Below are 17,552 nucleotides of genomic sequence, written 5' to 3' on the forward strand. Positions count from 1 at the left end.
CGAACTCTCTCCATTCCTTCCTATTGGATGCCATCTGTGTTGCTTCCTGCCAAGTCTTACCCTTACTCTGCAGTATCTGCGAGATGTCACTGTTCCATTCTTTAATGGGTCTTCCTCTTCTGTTCTTCCCTATTGGTTTGGCGTCCCACACTCTTTTTACTTGTCTATTATTGTCCATCCGGGTTAGATGTCCGAACCATGCCAATTTTTTTCCTTGATTAAGTCGAGTATCGGTTTGATTTTGAGTCTTTCTCTTATTTCTTCATTTCTGATTCTATCAGTTCTTTTTACTCCGATCGTTCTTCTGAGGTATTTCATCTCTGCTGCCTGAATTCTGCTCTGCTGTCTTTTGTTTAATATCCAATTTTCTGCTCCATATGTCAATGTAGGTCTATATATTGATTTGTATATTGCCATCTTTGTCTTTGTTGATATTTCTTTGTTATTAAGGAATCCTCTATTTAGTGCTTGGAATAGTTTTCCTGTGTTTTCCATTCTGTTGTTAAGATCGTTCTCGATGTCTCCTTTGTTGTTTATTACTGTTCCTAAGTATTTGTATCAGTTTGTCTGTATTATTTTTTGTTGGTCTATCATTACTTCTACTTGATCTTCCGTCCCTTGTTTCCTTGATATTTTCATTATCTGAGTCTTCTCTTTGTTTACGTTTAAGTTGTATTTGCTTGCTTCTAGGTTCCATTTCTCTAAGTTATATTTCAGTTTTTCTGCTGTTTCCGCAATAAATACTATGTCGTCTGCAAATATACACATCTCAGCGTTTATCATTTGCTTTCTGTTCCAACCGATGCAGTATTTCTTGAAAGTTTTCTTACATTCTTTCACTATCTCATCTATTAAATTTATGAATAGTACTGGGCTGAGACTTCCCCTTGTCTAACTCCTTGAGTTGTTTCAAATGGTTCTGACTGTATATTTAACATTCTTACTGTATTTGTTGTTTTCATATATACACTTTTTGTTGCTTCTATCAGTTCTTCACTTACTTGTTTCTTCTTTAGGCTTTCCCATATATCTTTTCTTTTGACTGAGTCGAATGCTTTTTCCATGTCTATAAAGCTCAGATATATTTCTCTATTTTTCTTTAAGGCTTTTTCTATTACTTCTTGCATGGTGAATATATGGTCTTGTGTCTTGTGTCCTTTCCTGAATCCACTTTGTACGTCCTCTAATTTGTGTTCTATTTCTTTTCTGATTTTCCTTTCTATTATGGTTTCGTATACTTTTGCTGCTACACATAGTAGTGATATACCTCTCTAGTTCTTACAGTCTCTTGTGTTTCCTTTCTTGTATATAGGTATAATTACTGCATTTGTCCATTCTCTGGGTATTACTTTTCTCTTCCATATTAGGTTATATATGTATAACAATTTTTCTTTTGCTTTTAGTCATATATTTCATCATTTCTGGTGCTACTTTATCGCTTCCTGATGCTTTTCCAATCTTTATCTTTCTTATTGCTTCTTCCAGTTCTTCTTTTTCTATAGTTTTTGGATTTTCCGTGTTTCTCATGGATACTCTCTTGATGTGGCTTTCCTTCTCCATTGTATTCGCTTTATTTCCATTCAGTATCAGCTGGAAATGTTCCCTCCATCTATCCATTATTGTCTTATCGTCCTTTATTATTGTTCCTTCCTTGTTCATTATTTGTTTCAGTTTCGTTTCTTTGTTGCTTCTTAGGTTTTTCAGTGTTCTATAAAATAATTTTACGTTTTCTGTGCTGTTTTCTTCCATTTTTCTCCGAATTTTTCCCAACTTTTCTTTTTCTCTTTCTTAACTATCTCTTTAACTTTTGTTCTTTGTCTCTTATAATTTTCATATTTTTGTTTTTTAACAACAAACAATAATTAAAACCTCCTATTCTGGTCTGAGGATGGGACATAACCTGTAAGTCCCGAAACCAGTAGCCAATATTTAACATGAATAAAGGATGAAAGATTGTGAGTATTGACCCTTTTCTTTACCTAACCATTGCATTTATGGACTCACACTTGCAAATGTTTCATCACTTTCAAACTAATTATAATTTTACAATTTTTAGCTGAAAGACGAAAATTCTACGGAGCGCATGGTATGGGTGACTTGTCATGGTGTCGATGACTTCGATAGAGAAAACATAAAAGGATTCAATTACTATCCTAAAGGTTTCTCTAGTTCCTATTATCCTTACACGAACATCAAGAACTATTTGAGTCCTATCGTCGCCGTCGAAGTCATCAACATAACTCGTAAGTGACGTTCATATATTTATAGCTATTAGAAAATGTAGAAAATCTATTAGGAGTTTGGTATACAGTAAGTGACGTTCATATATTTATATTTATAGCTATTAGAAAAAGTAGAAAATCTATTAGGAGTTTGGTATACAGGGTAGCCGGACAAAAACGAAACAGACACATTAGCGACAGGTCAATGTTTAACTAAAAGTGGACACATTTTTCCTGTATTTTTTTATTATTATTTTTCTTTCACCCATAAGCCAGAGTAAAGCTGGCATCCAACGGAACGCTTTAAGAAATAGAAAATATAAATAATATGTATAATAGAAGAAGATAAAAACTAAATTTTAACTATTTATAATGGGAAATAAGCCACACTATTATTAAAAAATGATTTTTGTTAACGTTTCGACGCCCAAATCGGGTGCCGTTGTCAAAATACAAAATACTACTAACATAAACAAAAGTGTTGTTGCTTAGTAAAAAAATTTATAATTTATAAATAGTAAAAAAAAATAACCCCGATTTGGGCGTCGAAACGTTAATAAAAATCATTTTTTAATAATATTGTGGCTTATTTCCCATTATAAATAGTTAAAATTGTAAAAATGCCACAAGAAAATAGCTTTAGAACAACAATAAAAACTAAAGACGGGATCTGTGCGTTGGTTTTATTAATAAAGTGGACTGTAGTTATTTACACTATATTACATTAACAAGGAAAAATCTCGGGAAAGAGAAATGTGGGACGTAGGAGGATTTCCTGGTTGTCAAATTTAAGGGAGTGGTATGGGTGCAGTTCAATACAGTTGTTCAGAGCTGCAGTCAACAAAGTTAAGATTGCTGTGATGGTAGCCAACCTCCGATAGGAGACGGCACTGCAAGAAGAACATTAATTTACAATAGTAAATCGGTAAAATTGCATGTACCGGGTATCCCAATAAGAATGGCTCTCGACCATATCTCAGGAACCGTTTATAGTACAGCTTTGAGAAAATATAAAAATATATTTATATCAAAAGTCGCCTCGGGAAAAGCCTGGAAATTATTTTCATAATTGTAGGTCCACCGCTAGAGGGCGTAATTGAATATCAAAAATTAAAAAATCAAAATTTTACAAAATTTACCTAATGAAAGGGCACTAGAAATCCAATCATCGGATTCTTCATAAAATTCTGCGCATATTTGATTTCACAAGTTTAAGTCTACCTTTGCAAATAAGAGGTAGGGTGAGTGGGAACCTTCTTATGAAAAAATGGCTGTAAGTCCGGTTCTGCTAAATCGAATTTTGCATACTTGGTCTTGTTGAAAACAGCCTAATAAGTAATATGCAAGCTAGGAGGCGTAATTTAATTATTTTCAGAAATCTAGTTTTCTTTGGAAAATATTAAATACAAGTATGCATTTTTAACCCTGTATTACAAAATTAGACCAAATTAGCAACATGATACCGAAAACCGCATGTCGATACCTTTTTTCTATCTGGAGATATCTTAAGAAATGTGTAAATTTTAAACATAACTGTTACTGTCATCGGTAAACGAGGTTAAGGAAAAGTAGTGTGCTATGGAAAAAACAAATAAACATTTTCCAGATGTAAACGTATATAATTAATTAAAACAAAAATAAGACAAACAAAGTTTGAATGTGTGAATGGTCAACAAATAGAAATAGTAAAAACATATACCTACCTTGGTACGAACGTCAATGAAAATTGGGACCATTCTATAGAAATCAAATGTAGGATAGAGAAAGCAAGATCTGCATTTCAAAAAATGGCAAAGTTGTTCAAATGTCATGATTTGTCGATACCCATAAAAGTCAGATTACTACGATGTTATATCTTTCCTATACTGTTGTACGGAGTTGAGTCGTGGACTCTCACAGACGCCACCTGCAAGAAAATTGAGGCTTTTGAGATGTGGCTTGATCGTCGAATCCTGAAGATATCTTATACCGACCACATTACTAATGAGGGTGTTTTGCTGAGAATGCAAAAAGAAAAAGAGCTGTTAATCAAAATAAAAACAGGCAAAATCGAATACCTCGGTCACATCATGAGGAACAGTGAAAGATATGGACTGCTGCAACTGGTCTTACCAGGAAAAGTAGAGGAAAAGCGAGGACCAGGAAGGCGAAGGATTTCGTGGCTGAAAAATCTACGTACGTGGTTCAACACAACCACTACAAATCTTTTCAGAGCAGCAGTGTGCAAAGTACAGATTGCCATGATGATCGCCAACATCCGAAACTGATAGGCACTACAAGAAGAAGAAGAAGACAAACAACACTATAAAATATATCAAAGAAATAAAAGCAACTACTTACTTAGTGTTAGTGACTGCCTAAATGTTCAAATTGTTGCCCATCATTTTCGATGCAAGCATTTACTTTTTCAAGAGTAGATTGAATAGCAACAGATTTAACTGTTTTGGACTTTTATTTATGGGGACGGATTAAAGACCTTGTTTTTGCCGCTAGGCCCACTACTCGAGAAAACATGATCTAGAATCTAGAGCATACGAAACGCAATTCAAAGCATTGCGAAAGCAGAAATTGAGACTGCTGTTCAATCTACTCTTGAAAGAGTAAATGCTTGCATCGAAAATGATGGGCAACAATTTGAACATTTAGGTCGTCACTAAGTAAGTAGTTGCTTTTATTTCTTTGTTATATGTTATAGTGTTATTGTTGTTTTAATTCATTATATACGTTTACATCTGGAAAATGTTTCTTTGTTTTTTCCATAGCACACTATTTTTCCTTAAACCTCGTTTACCCGTGACATTAACAGTTGTTTAAAATTTACACGTTTCTTAAGATATCTCGAGATAGAAAAAAGTTATCGACATGCGGTTTTCGGTATTATGTTGCTAATTTGGTCTAATTTTGTAATACGGGATTAAAAATGCATACTTGTATTTAACATTTTCCAAAGAAAACTAGATTTTTGAAAATTATTAAATAAAGCCTCCTAGCTTGCACATTACTTATTATGCTATTTAGAAAATAACACACTTACATTGGCGAAAAAGAGCTGTTTTCAACAAGCCCAAGTACCTATGCAAAATTCGATTGAGCAGAACCGGACTTACAGCCATTTTTTCATAAAAAGGTTTCCACTCACCCCCACCTCTTATTTGCAAAGGTAGACTTAAACTTGTGAAATCAAATATGCGCAGAATTTTATGAAGAATACGATGATTGGATTTTCAGTGCCCTTTCATTAGGTAAATTTTGTAAAATTTTGATTTTTTAATTTTTGATATTCAATTACGCCCTCTAGCGGTGGACCTACAATTATCAAAATAGTTTCCAGGCGTTTCTCGAGGCGACTTTTGTTATAAATATTTTTTTCTCAAAGCTGTACTATAAACGGTTCCTGAGATATGGCCGAAAGCCATTCTTATTGGGACACCCGGTACATATATGGATAATATGCTTTCGTTCTAATATTTTCTTCTTAATTAATTTTTACTTAATGACAGCAAAAATATCACAAGTTGACATCCATCAATTCAGTGTTGCCAAGCACTTGCAAACCTATGCGCAACATAGACTCTGCAACTTTGTAGGGAGTAAATACTTCTCCCAACAGAACCAACGCAACGTGAAATATCGTAGTTCCCTCAGAATTTGTGATTTAAAATCCTTGGACAAATGAATGGCCTGTACTCTCCGGTTATTTGTCGGTAAATGAGCACAACTCAAAGAAAATCAGAAGCTGACAGACCCTTCCAACTCATTTGTCTCGTACGGTCAGTGCCGTGGTCGTTTTGTGGTCTAATTACGTTGTGTTGTAATTTTTATCATTATATGAATTAATCAACCTACTAAAATGTCTACCGCCAACACTGGTAGTATACCCTCGACACTGGAGGGGATAAGCATTGTCCGACCGATTTTATCAAAAAGTAAATGAGCTAGTAACGTTCAAATACGAAATAAGATATCGTTTGAAAGCCCTTACAATTACCTATACATTGATCTTTAAATTTTTAAAGTCGAGTACTTAGTTTGATTTATTACAAAAAAAATAGAATTAATATTTTTTGCTGGTTACTTATTTCTTGCTTCATCGCTCCTACGATGTTATATCTTCTCAATATTGTACTACGGAATTGAATCCTGGACACTCACTGAAGCGATGGAGAAAAAACTTGAAGCCTTCGAGATGTGGCTATACAGGCGAATCCTAAGGATATCATGGACGGACAAGATAACCAACGAGTCCGTATTACGAAGAATGGGGAAAGAAAGAGAAGTGATGTTTACAATTAAAAAGAGAAAGTTAGAATATCTGGCACACATAATGAGAAACGGCACTAAATACACAATACTAAAAATAATCCTTCAGGGCAAAGTATTCGGAAAGCGAGGTATAGGGAGAAGAAGAATATCATGGTTAAAGAACCTGAGGAAATGAGCAACAACTAATCTATTTAAAGCATCAGTTAATAAAATAATTATAGCCAGAATTATCGCCAATATTCGAAACGAATAGGCACCAAAAGAAAAAGACTTATTTCTTAAAATAAAAAAAAAGACTAAGTTTTCAATCTAATGGCATAATATAAAACAACATAATGTTACTCTACATCCCACCAGACTGAAAACAATGGGAACCTTCTCTGGTTACACCTCCGAGGCTTCTACAATTTGCAAGCCATAACGTATGCTGAGACTAGGGAAGACGAGGGAATTTTACAATTTATAATTCACGTCCCATCTGCTCAGCGCGGTAAAGTTCCAACGAGAATGGTTCCCTTCGTACTCCAATCAGAGTAAACATGTAAATCAAAAATGAATACCCATTTTCAATTTCGTAAAACTCCCTCATCTTCCTTAATCTCATCATCCGTTATGGCTTGCAAATTGTAGAAGCCTCGAGAGGTGTAACCAGAGAAGGTTCCCATTGTTTTCAGTCTGGTGGGATGTAGAGTAACATTATGTTGTTTTATATGCCATTAGAGTGAAAACTTAGTCTTTTGCTAGCAGTTGCCGCTAGGGCATCTATGCCATTTCGTTCGTTGCAATCCGTGACTGCACGCCGGGGTTTGTTTTGGTTGGATCAGAGAGAGCAGCATATGTGCCTCCTGAAGAGAGACTAATAAGTTTCGAAACCGGTAGAGGTGCTTGCTGCACTCTCTGATTGGACTAGAATATGGTGCGGCTGTATTTTCGTTTTGCAACGAAATTGAAAATGGTTATTCATTTTTGATTTACATGTTTACTCTGATTGGAGTACGAAGGGAACCATTCTCGTTGGAACTTTACCGCGCTGAGCAGATGGGACGTGAATTATAAATTGTAAAATTTATTCCCTCATCTTCCTTAGTCTCAGCATCCGTTATGGCTTGCAAATTGTAGAAGTGGCTAATATTATTGAAAATGATCAACAATACGATGAAGAACATTTGATTTTTCAACAGAATGGTGCTCCTCCGCTTGTCCGTCAATATTTAGACCAAAAGTTCCACGGCCTTGGATAGGGAGGAGAGGTAGAATCGAATGGCCTCATCGACCACCAGATTTGTCTTCCTTGAACTTTTTTGTGTGGACTCTAAAGAGTAAAATCTATAGAACAACACCCGTATCTTTAGAAGATTTACGCCAAAGAATTGTCAACGAATGCTTACGAATCACTCTGTAAATGCTTCGGAATGTAGAAAAAGGTTTCTAACAAACCTCTATCATTGTATGGTTGTCAGAGATAATCAGTTTTACCATTTTGTCAACTAAACAATAAGTCAAAAATGAATAATCATTTTCAATTTCGTTGCAAAACGAAAATACAGCCGCACCATATTCTAGTCCAATCAGAGAGTGCAGCAAGCACCTCTACCGGTTTCGAAACTTATTAGTCTCTCATCAGGAGGCACATATGCTGCTCTCTCTGATCCAACCAAAACAAACCCCGGCGTGCAGTCACGGATTGCAACGAACGAAATGGCATAGATGCCCTAGCGGCAACTGCTGGCAAAAGACTCAAGTTTTCAATCTAATGGCATATAAAACAACATAATGTTACTCTACATCCCACCAGACTGAAAACAATGGGAACCTTCTCTGGTTACACCTCCGAGACTTCTACAATTTGCAAGCCATAACGGATGCTGAGACTAAGGAAGATGAGGGAATAAATTTTACAATTTATAATTCACGTCCCATCTGCTCAGCGCGGTAAAGTTCCAACGAGAATGGTTCCCTTCGTACTCCAATCAGAGTAAACATGTAAATCAAAAATGAATAACCATTTTCAATTTCGTTGCAAAACGAAAATACAGCCGCACCATATTCTAGTCCAATCAGAGAGTGCAGCAAGCACCTCTACCGGTTTCGAAACTTATTAGTCTCTCTTCAAGAGGCACATATGCTGCTCTCTCTGATCCAACCAAAACAAACCCCGGCGTGCAGTCACGGATTGCAACGAACGAAATGGTATAGATGCCCTAGCGGCAACTGCTAGCAAAAGACTAAGTTTTCACTCTAATGGCATATAAAACAACATAATGTTACTCTACATCCCACCAGACTGAAAACAATGGGAACCTTCTCTGGTTACACCTCCCAGGCTTCTACAATTTGCAAGCCCTAACGGATGATGAGATTAAGGAAGATGAGGGAATTTTACGAAATTGAAAATGGTTATTCATCTTTGATTTACATGTTTACTCTGATTGGAGTACGAAGGGAACCATTCTCGTTGGAACTTTACCGCGCTGAGCAGATGGGACGTGAATTTTTAATTGTAAAATTCCCTTGTCTTCCCTAGTCTCAGCATACGTTATGGCTTGCAAATTGTAGAAGCCTCGGAGGTGTAACCAGAGAAGGTTCCCATTGTTTTCAGTCTGGTGGGATGTAGAGTAACATTATGTTGTTTTATATTATGCCATTAGATTGAAAACTTAGTCTTTTTTTTTTATTTTAAGAAATAAGTCTTTTTCTTTTGGTGCCTATTCGTTTCGAATATTGGCGATAATTCTGGCTATAATTATTTTATTAACTGATGCTTTAAATAGATTAGTTGTTGCTCATTTCCTCAGGTTCTTTAACCATGATATTCTTCTTCTCCCTATACCTCGCTTTCCGAATACTTTGCCCTGAAGGATTATTTTTAGTATTGTGTATTTAGTGCCGTTTCTCATTATGTGTGCCAGATATTCTAACTTTCTCTTTTTAATTGTAAACATCACTTCTCTTTCTTTCCCCATTCTTCGTAATACGGACTCGTTGGTTATCTTGTCCGTCCATGATATCCTTAGGATTCGCCTGTATAGCCACATCTCGAAGGCTTCAAGTTTTTTCTCCATCGCTTCAGTGAGTGTCCAGGATTCAATTCCGTAGTACAATATTGAGAAGATATAACATCGTAGGAGCGATGAAGCAAGAAATAAGTAACCAGCAAAAAATATTAATTCTATTTTTTTTTGTAATAAATCAAACTAAGTACTCGACTTTAAAAATTAAAGACCAATGTATAGGTAATTGTAAGGGCTTTCAAACGATATCTTATTTCGTATTTGAACGTTACTAGCTCATTTACTTTTTGATAAAATCGGTCGGACCATGCTTGTCCCTCCAGTATCAAGGGTATACCGCCAGTGTTGGCGGTAGACATTTTAGTAGGTTGATTAATTCATATAATGATAAAAATTACAACACAACGTAATTAGACCACAAAACGACCACGGCACTGACCGTACGAGACAAATGAGTTGGAAGGGTCTGTCAGCTTCTGATTTTCTTTGAGTTGTGCTCATTTACCGACAAATAACCGGAGAGTACAGGCCATTCATTTGTCCAAGGATTTTAAATCACAAATTCTGAGGGAACTACGATATTTCACGTTGCGTTGGTTCTGTTGGGAGAAGTATTTACTCCCTACAAAGTTGCAGAGTCTATGTTGCGCATAGGTTTGCAAGTGCTTGGCAACACTGAATTGATGGATGTCAACTTGTGATATTTTTGCTGTCATTAAGTAAAAATTAATTAAGAAGAAAATATTAGAACGAAAGCATATTATCCATATATGTACCGGGTGTCCCAATAAGAATGGCTTTCGGCCATATCTCAGGAACCGTTTATAGTACAGCTTTGAGAAAAAAATATTTATAACAAAAGTCGCCTCGAGAAACGCCTGGAAACTATTTTGATAATTGTAGGTCCACCGCTAGAGGGCGTAATTGAATATCAAAAATTAAAAAATCAAAATTTTACAAAATTTACCTAATGAAAGGGCACTGAAAATCCAATCATCGTATTCTTCATAAAATTCTGCGCATATTTGATTTCACAAGTTTAAGTCTACCTTTGCAAATAAGAGGTGGGGGTGAGTGGAAACCTTTTTATGAAAAAATGGCTGTAAGTCCGGTTCTGCTCAATCGAATTTTGCATAGGTACTTGGGCTTGTTGAAAACAGCTCTTTTTCGCCAATGTAAGTGTGTTATTTTCTAAATAGCATAATAAGTAATGTGCAAGCTAGGAGGCTTTATTTAATAATTTTCAAAAATCTAGTTTTCTTTGGAAAATGTTAAATACAAGTACGCATTTTTAATCCCGTATTACAAAATTAGACCAAATTAGCAACATAATACCGAAAACCGCATGTCGATAACTTTTTTCTATCTCGAGATATCTTAAGAAACGTGTAAATTTTAAACAACTGTTAATGTCACGGGTAAACGAGGTTTAAGGAAAAATAGTGTGCTATGGAAAAAACAAAGAAACATTTTCCAGATGTAAACGTATATAATTAATTAAAACAACAATAACACTATAACATATAACAAAGAAATAAAAGCAACTACTTACTTAGTGACGACCTAAATGTTCAAATTGTTGCCCATCATTTTCGATGCAAGCATTTACTCTTTCAAGAGTAGATTGAACAGCAGTCTCAATTTCTGCTTTCGCAATGCTTTGAATTGCGTTTCGTATGCTCTAGATTCTAGATCATGTTTTTTCGAGTAGTGGGCCTAGCGGCAAAAACAAGGTCTTTAATCCGTCCCCATAAATAAAAGTCCAAAACAGTTAAATCTGTTGCTATTCAATCTACTCTTGAAAAAGTAAATACTTGCATCGAAAATGATGGGCAACAATTTGAACATTTAGGCAGTCACTAACACTAAGTAAGTAGTTGCTTTTATTTTTTTGTTATATTTTATAGTGTTGTTTGTCTTCTTCTTCTTCTTGTAGTGCCTATCCGTTTCGGATGTTGGCGACCACCATGGCAATCTGTACTTTGCACACTGCTGCTCTGAAAAGATTTGTAGTGGTTGTGTTGAACCACGTACGTAGATTTTTCAGCCACGAAATCCTTCGCCTTCCTGGTCCTCGCTTTTCCTCTACTTTTCCTGGTAAGACCAGTTGCAGCAGTCCATATCTTTCACTGTTCCTCATGATGTGACCGAGGTATTCGATTTTGCCTGTTTTTATTTTGATTAACAGCTCTTTTTCTTTTTGCATTCTCAGCAAAACACCCTCATTAGTAATGTGGTCGGTATAAGATATCTTCAGGATTCGACGATCAAGCCACATCTCAAAAGCCTCAATTTTCTTGCAGGTGGCGTCTGTGAGAGTCCACGACTCAACTCCGTACAACAGTATAGGAAAGATATAACATCGTAGTAATCTGACTTTTATGGGTATCGACAAATCATGACATTTGAACAACTTTGCCATTTTTTGAAATGCAGATCTTATAAGTATTAATTTTAAAGTTGTGTTTTAATATGAATACTTTTTTCGGTGTAAAAGCACCGTCGTTTGCGCCATTGTTTTTTAATCACTCTTGTTTGGTACACTTTTCTATAGCATTGAACGCATTGTACAAATTAATTGCGGCAGCTGCTACAGTCTCCACATCCATATCCATAATCAGAGTTTGTTTTTTGTTTATCCACTAAGAAAGGTTAATGCAGACTGATAACTCCACCAACGTGTAATCACCATGTATTCACTGTTTTTACTTGGCCCAACTTATTGGCCCAACTCATTGGCCAACTAGTTGGCCCAACGTGTACTAGCCCCATTAGACTATAATACATCCAACTCCCACAGAAAACTGGAAGCACGTTGCCACTAGCGCCTCTGCCGGCTTGAGCTGAACTACGTTTTCTCAACGTAAAATGTCAATTACACAAAATGTCTTATAAAATAGGTTCGGTAAAATGGATTCTCAGCAAATACCTAGGATGGCAACGAAATTAACTAAAAAGTGTATTACTTTGCCTCCAATTTCTTTTTACAAGAATACTAACTCCAGACTGTATAGAAAATTTATTTTCTATTATTAGGGCTAAAGATACACCTGCTTATAGTGTGGAATTTAGGTGTAACTTATAAAGGGAGCTTCAGACAAAATTAATGATATATTTAAAAGGTATTTTCGAAATTATACACAAGAGAGTTGATTGAAAATGTTAAATATAATCTAAAATTAAAATGTTACTTACAAGAAACTGTTCAAAATGTATTACAAATTGTCACAAAAATTTTATAGATAAATACACTCTGGGCCAAAATTAATCGGCCACCTTAAAAATGGGTCATTTTTGATGTCTTTTATCTCCTAAACCTGTTGTCCGATTTAAGTGATTTTTTTAATGTGTTATAGCCTTATTCCTTGACAATATCGTTATAGTAATATTGTTGCTAAACACGTAAATTTTCATTGTATACCGGGTGTACGAATCAAACTGTGTTTTTTTCTTACAGTTTGCATCACCCTGTGGAAAATCCTAGCATCTGTAGAATACTTGAAATTAAAACCTAACTATAGCCTCATGCTTTCTAAACATTTTGTTTTTTAATTGATTCGCCTATGTTAGCCAATAAAAAAGTTAGGTGCTTTAACAACTAGACATGTTTTTTATCAATACAGGGTGTTTTTAAAAATTTTTAGCTAAGTTTAAGGGGTATTTCTGCATGAAAAAAATAATCATAGTTAGCTGTATAAACTTATGTCCGCAAATGCTTCGTTTCAGAAATAGGCGGTGTTGAAATTTTTCTGACAAACTGACGATTTATTTATTACTTTAAAACCGGTTGAGACATGCACATGAAATTTAGTGGGTTTTAAGAGGTAGTTATTTCACATTTTTTGGCATACAATTAAGCATTTAATATTCACCATTGGCGCGCATACGGGTAATATGATGGCTCATATTACCCGTAGAATATTAAATTGTTAATTGTAAACTCACCAAACTGCATTTGCATATCTCAACCGGTTTTAAAGCAATAAATAAATCGTCAGTTTGTCAGAAAAATTTCAACACCCCCTATCTCCGAAACGAAGCATTTGCGGACATAAGTTTATAAAGAAAACTGTCATTCTTTTTATGCAGAATTACCCCTTAAACTTTGCCAAAAATTTTTAAAAACACCCTGTATTGGTAAAAAAACATGTCTAGTTGTTAAAGCACCTAACTTTTTTATTATCCAACATAAGCGAATCAATCAAAAAACAAAATGTTGAGAAAGCATGAGGCTATAGTTAGGTTTTAATTTGAGTATTCTACAAATGCTAGAATATTCCACAGGGTGACACAAACTTTAAGAAAAAAACACAGTTTGGTTCGTACACCCGGTATACAATGAAAAGTTACCTGTTTAGCAACAATATTATTATAACGATATTGTCAAGGAATATGGCTATAACATATTAAAAAAATCACTTAAATCGGACAGATCTCCTAAACAGGTTTAGGAGATATAAGACATCAAAAATGACCCATTTTTAAGGTGGCCGGTTAATTTTAGTCCAGAGTGTATTTTGATCTTTTAATAAAAGCGAATGTAAATAAAATTAACGACAGTAAAAAGGAAAAAAGGAAAATACCTTTCTTTTAAATGCATAGTTTGTGGTTATAACTCATACCACTAGATGGCGCTATTTTCTTTGCTTCCACAAAATTAATGGGAAATGTCAAGAGTTGTATGTATTATAGTCTAATGTATTTGGTAATACTGATCCAAAATCTGCAAAATTAGTCAATCAACTTAATCGAATAGGGCTTTTCATTCACAGTCATTTGTTTCGAGCTTCTGTCATGTGTCAATAAATATTAGATAATATATCTACGTCATACGTTATTGGTATATACCAATGATACAAACCAAAGACGTATGACGTAGATTTATTAATATTATGTGACACATGACTGAAGCTCGAAACAAATGACAATCGATGAAAAGCCCTATTAGCTACTTTTACATAATTTACATTGATATTAAAACAATCTGTTGTTTATACAGAATTGAAAACACAACATGTTTTTATTATTACATAGGTATTACTAATCTAGTCACCTGTAGATTAAAAAGGCTTGTTTTTTTAAGGACATACAAAGTCATTATCGACTCGACCTAGCGTTCGATAGAACACCATTGGCGGAAATAAGTTGTTATTTTCCGCACCCTTAAAGACGTCAGACAAGCGGCGAGAAAATTATTGTCATGGGTGTGGGGGACGACGGGAAATTCGTGTCATGGTCAGCTTTAATTAAAATGAGGAATATTGGTGAATGACGGACATGCATTTAGATTTAGAAGAATGTTTCAAAATTTCTATAAAATATTTATTAATACGTTAAATCGAATTTATTTATGTATGGGCGAAAAAACACAAAATATATTTAGATTAAGACCAGACAGATATCGAGCATAGTTATTTATTAACCCTTTCAGCCCCACTTTTTTTACTTAAATAAAATACAAAATACTATTGTATTTTGTATTTTGACAACGAAACCCGATAAACTTGAACGATGCTTGAACGCTGGAATTCGGTCGTTCAAAGATTTCTGAGCCCAGTTCAGATGATTTCATGGATTACGCATGCGTTGTATTAACACGAAACGCTGTCATAATATAAATATAACCTATTTTATTATATTAAGCCTAACGATAAAAGATAACATTACATATTTTTGTTTTTATAACATTTACATATTTATAATTATTAAAATGACTATTTGACTATAAATACTTAAATTTAACTTTACTCAAAAACAGCATAAAAAAAGTAGTTCAAAATGGCGACAGGTTTTACCTTTTGCCATCTATTGGCATTTCTCGAAAGCAGTAAAACGCGCACTAACATGAACGTGCAATGAGAAATGCATTCCAAACAAAAACGAAGTTCACCGGTGAACCTGGTTCAACTGAACCATAGATTACCGCAGGTATGAGAAATCGACCCTATGTTAGCTTGTAAAGAGTTCTAAAAGCAACTGTTTTTTTTTATATAAATGCAGACTAAGAATCTAAAAATTAAAGGAATAACGCAGAAAATACAAAAAATCGTCAATATAACTTAATTAACCTATGAATTTTAAATGTCAATAGTGTCAAAATTTCATAATTTAGTGGAGTAAAATTGCCTTCGGTTGGACGGTGCGGTAAATTTGAATTACTCCTCCTAGTCTAAAAACTAGATTAGTAATACCTATGTAATAATAAAAACATGTTGTGTTTTCAATTCTGTATAAACAACAGATTGTTTTAATATCAATGTAAATTATGTAAAAGTAGCTAATAGGGCTTTTCATCGATTGTCATTTGTTTCGAGCTTCAGTCATGTGTCACATAATATTAATAAATCTACGTCATACGTCTTTGGTTTGTATCATTGGTATATACCAATAACGTATGACGTAGATATATTATCTAATATTTATTGACACATGACAGAAGCTCGAAACAAATGACTGTGAATGAAAAGCCCTATTCGATTAAGTTGATTGACTAATTTTGCAGATTTTGGATCAGTATTACCAAATACATTAGACTATAATACATACAACTCTTGACATTTCCCATTAATTTTGTGGAAGCAAAGAAAATAGCGCCATCTAGTGGTATGAGTTATAACCACAAACTATGCATTTAAAAGAAAGGTATTTTCCTTTTTTCCTTTTTACTGTCGTTAATTTTATTTACATTCGCTTTTATTAAAAGATCAAAATACACTCTGGACTAAAATTAACCGGCCACCTTAAAAATGGGTCATTTTTGATGTCTTATATCTCCTAAACCTGTTTAGGAGATCTGTCCGATTTAAGTGATTTTTTTAATATGTTATAGCCATATTCCTTGACAATATCGTTATAATAATATTGTTGCTAAACAGGTAACTTTTCATTGTATACCGGGTGTACGAACCAAACTGTGTTTTTTTCTTAAAGTTTGTGTCACCCTGTGGAATATTCTAGCATTTGTAGAATACTCAAATTAAAACCTAACTATAGCCTCATGCTTTCTCAACATTTTGTTTTTTGATTGATTCGCTTATGTTGGATAATAAAAAAGTTAGGTGCTTTAACAACTAGACATGTTTTTTTACCAATACAGGGTGTTTTTAAAAATTTTTGGCAAAGTTTAAGGGGTAATTCTGCATAAAAAGAATGACAGTTTTCTTTATAAACTTATGTCCGCAAATGCTTCGTTTCGGAGATAGGGGGTGTTGAAATTTTTCTGACAAACTGACGATTTATTTATTGCTTTAAAACCGGTTGAGATATGCAAATGCAGTTTGGTGAGTTTACAATTAACAATTTAATATTCTACGGGTAATATGAGCCATCATATTACCCGTATGCGCGCCAATGGTGAATATTAAATGCTTAATTGTATGCCAAAAAATGTGAAATAACTACCTCTTAAAACCCACTAAATTTCATGTGCATGTCTCAACCGGTTTTAAAGTAATAAATAAATCGTCAGTTTGTCAGAAAAATTTCAACACCGCCTATTTCTGAAACGAAGCATTTGCGGACATAAGTTTATACAGCTAACTATGATTATTTTTTTCATGCAGAAATACCCCTTAAACTTAGCTAAAATTTTTTAAAAACACCCTGTATTGATAAAAAACATGTCTAGTTGTTAAAGCACCTAACTTTTTTATTAGCTAACATAGGCGAATCAATTAAAAAACAAAATGTTTAGAAAGCATGAGGCTATAGTTAGGTTTTAATTTCAAGTATTCTACAGATGCTAGAATTTTCCACAGGGTGATGCAAACTGTAAGAAAAAAACACAGTTTGATTCGTACACCCGGTATACAATGAAAATTTACGTGTTTAGCAACAATATTATTATAACGATATTGTCAAGGAATAAGGCTATAAACACATTAAAAAAATCACTTAAATCGGACAACAGGTTTAGGAGATAAAAGACATCAAAAATGACCCATTTTTAAGGTGGCCGATTAATTTTGGCCCAGAGTGTATTTATCTATAAAATTTTTGTGACAATTTGTAATACATTTTGAACAGTTTCTTGTAAGTAACATTTTAATTTTAGATT

General features: G+C 34.3%; 1 protein-coding gene across 1 annotated transcript in view; it reads left to right on the forward strand.

The window, feature by feature from the left end:
* The window catches only part of LOC114332277 (sodium/potassium-transporting ATPase subunit beta-1-like), a 170,391-nt gene that overhangs the window by 134,545 nt on the left and 18,294 nt on the right, over positions 1 to 17,552 (forward strand). The window contains exon 5 of the mRNA XM_050648214.1: positions 2,057 to 2,243. Within this exon, the coding sequence (XP_050504171.1) occupies positions 2,057 to 2,243 (187 nt within the window). The remainder of the gene's footprint in view (positions 1 to 2,056; positions 2,244 to 17,552) is intronic.

This window comes from Diabrotica virgifera, chromosome 4 (genome assembly GCF_917563875.1).
Source record: "Diabrotica virgifera virgifera chromosome 4, PGI_DIABVI_V3a".
NCBI classification, from domain to species: domain Eukaryota; kingdom Metazoa; phylum Arthropoda; class Insecta; order Coleoptera; family Chrysomelidae; genus Diabrotica; species Diabrotica virgifera.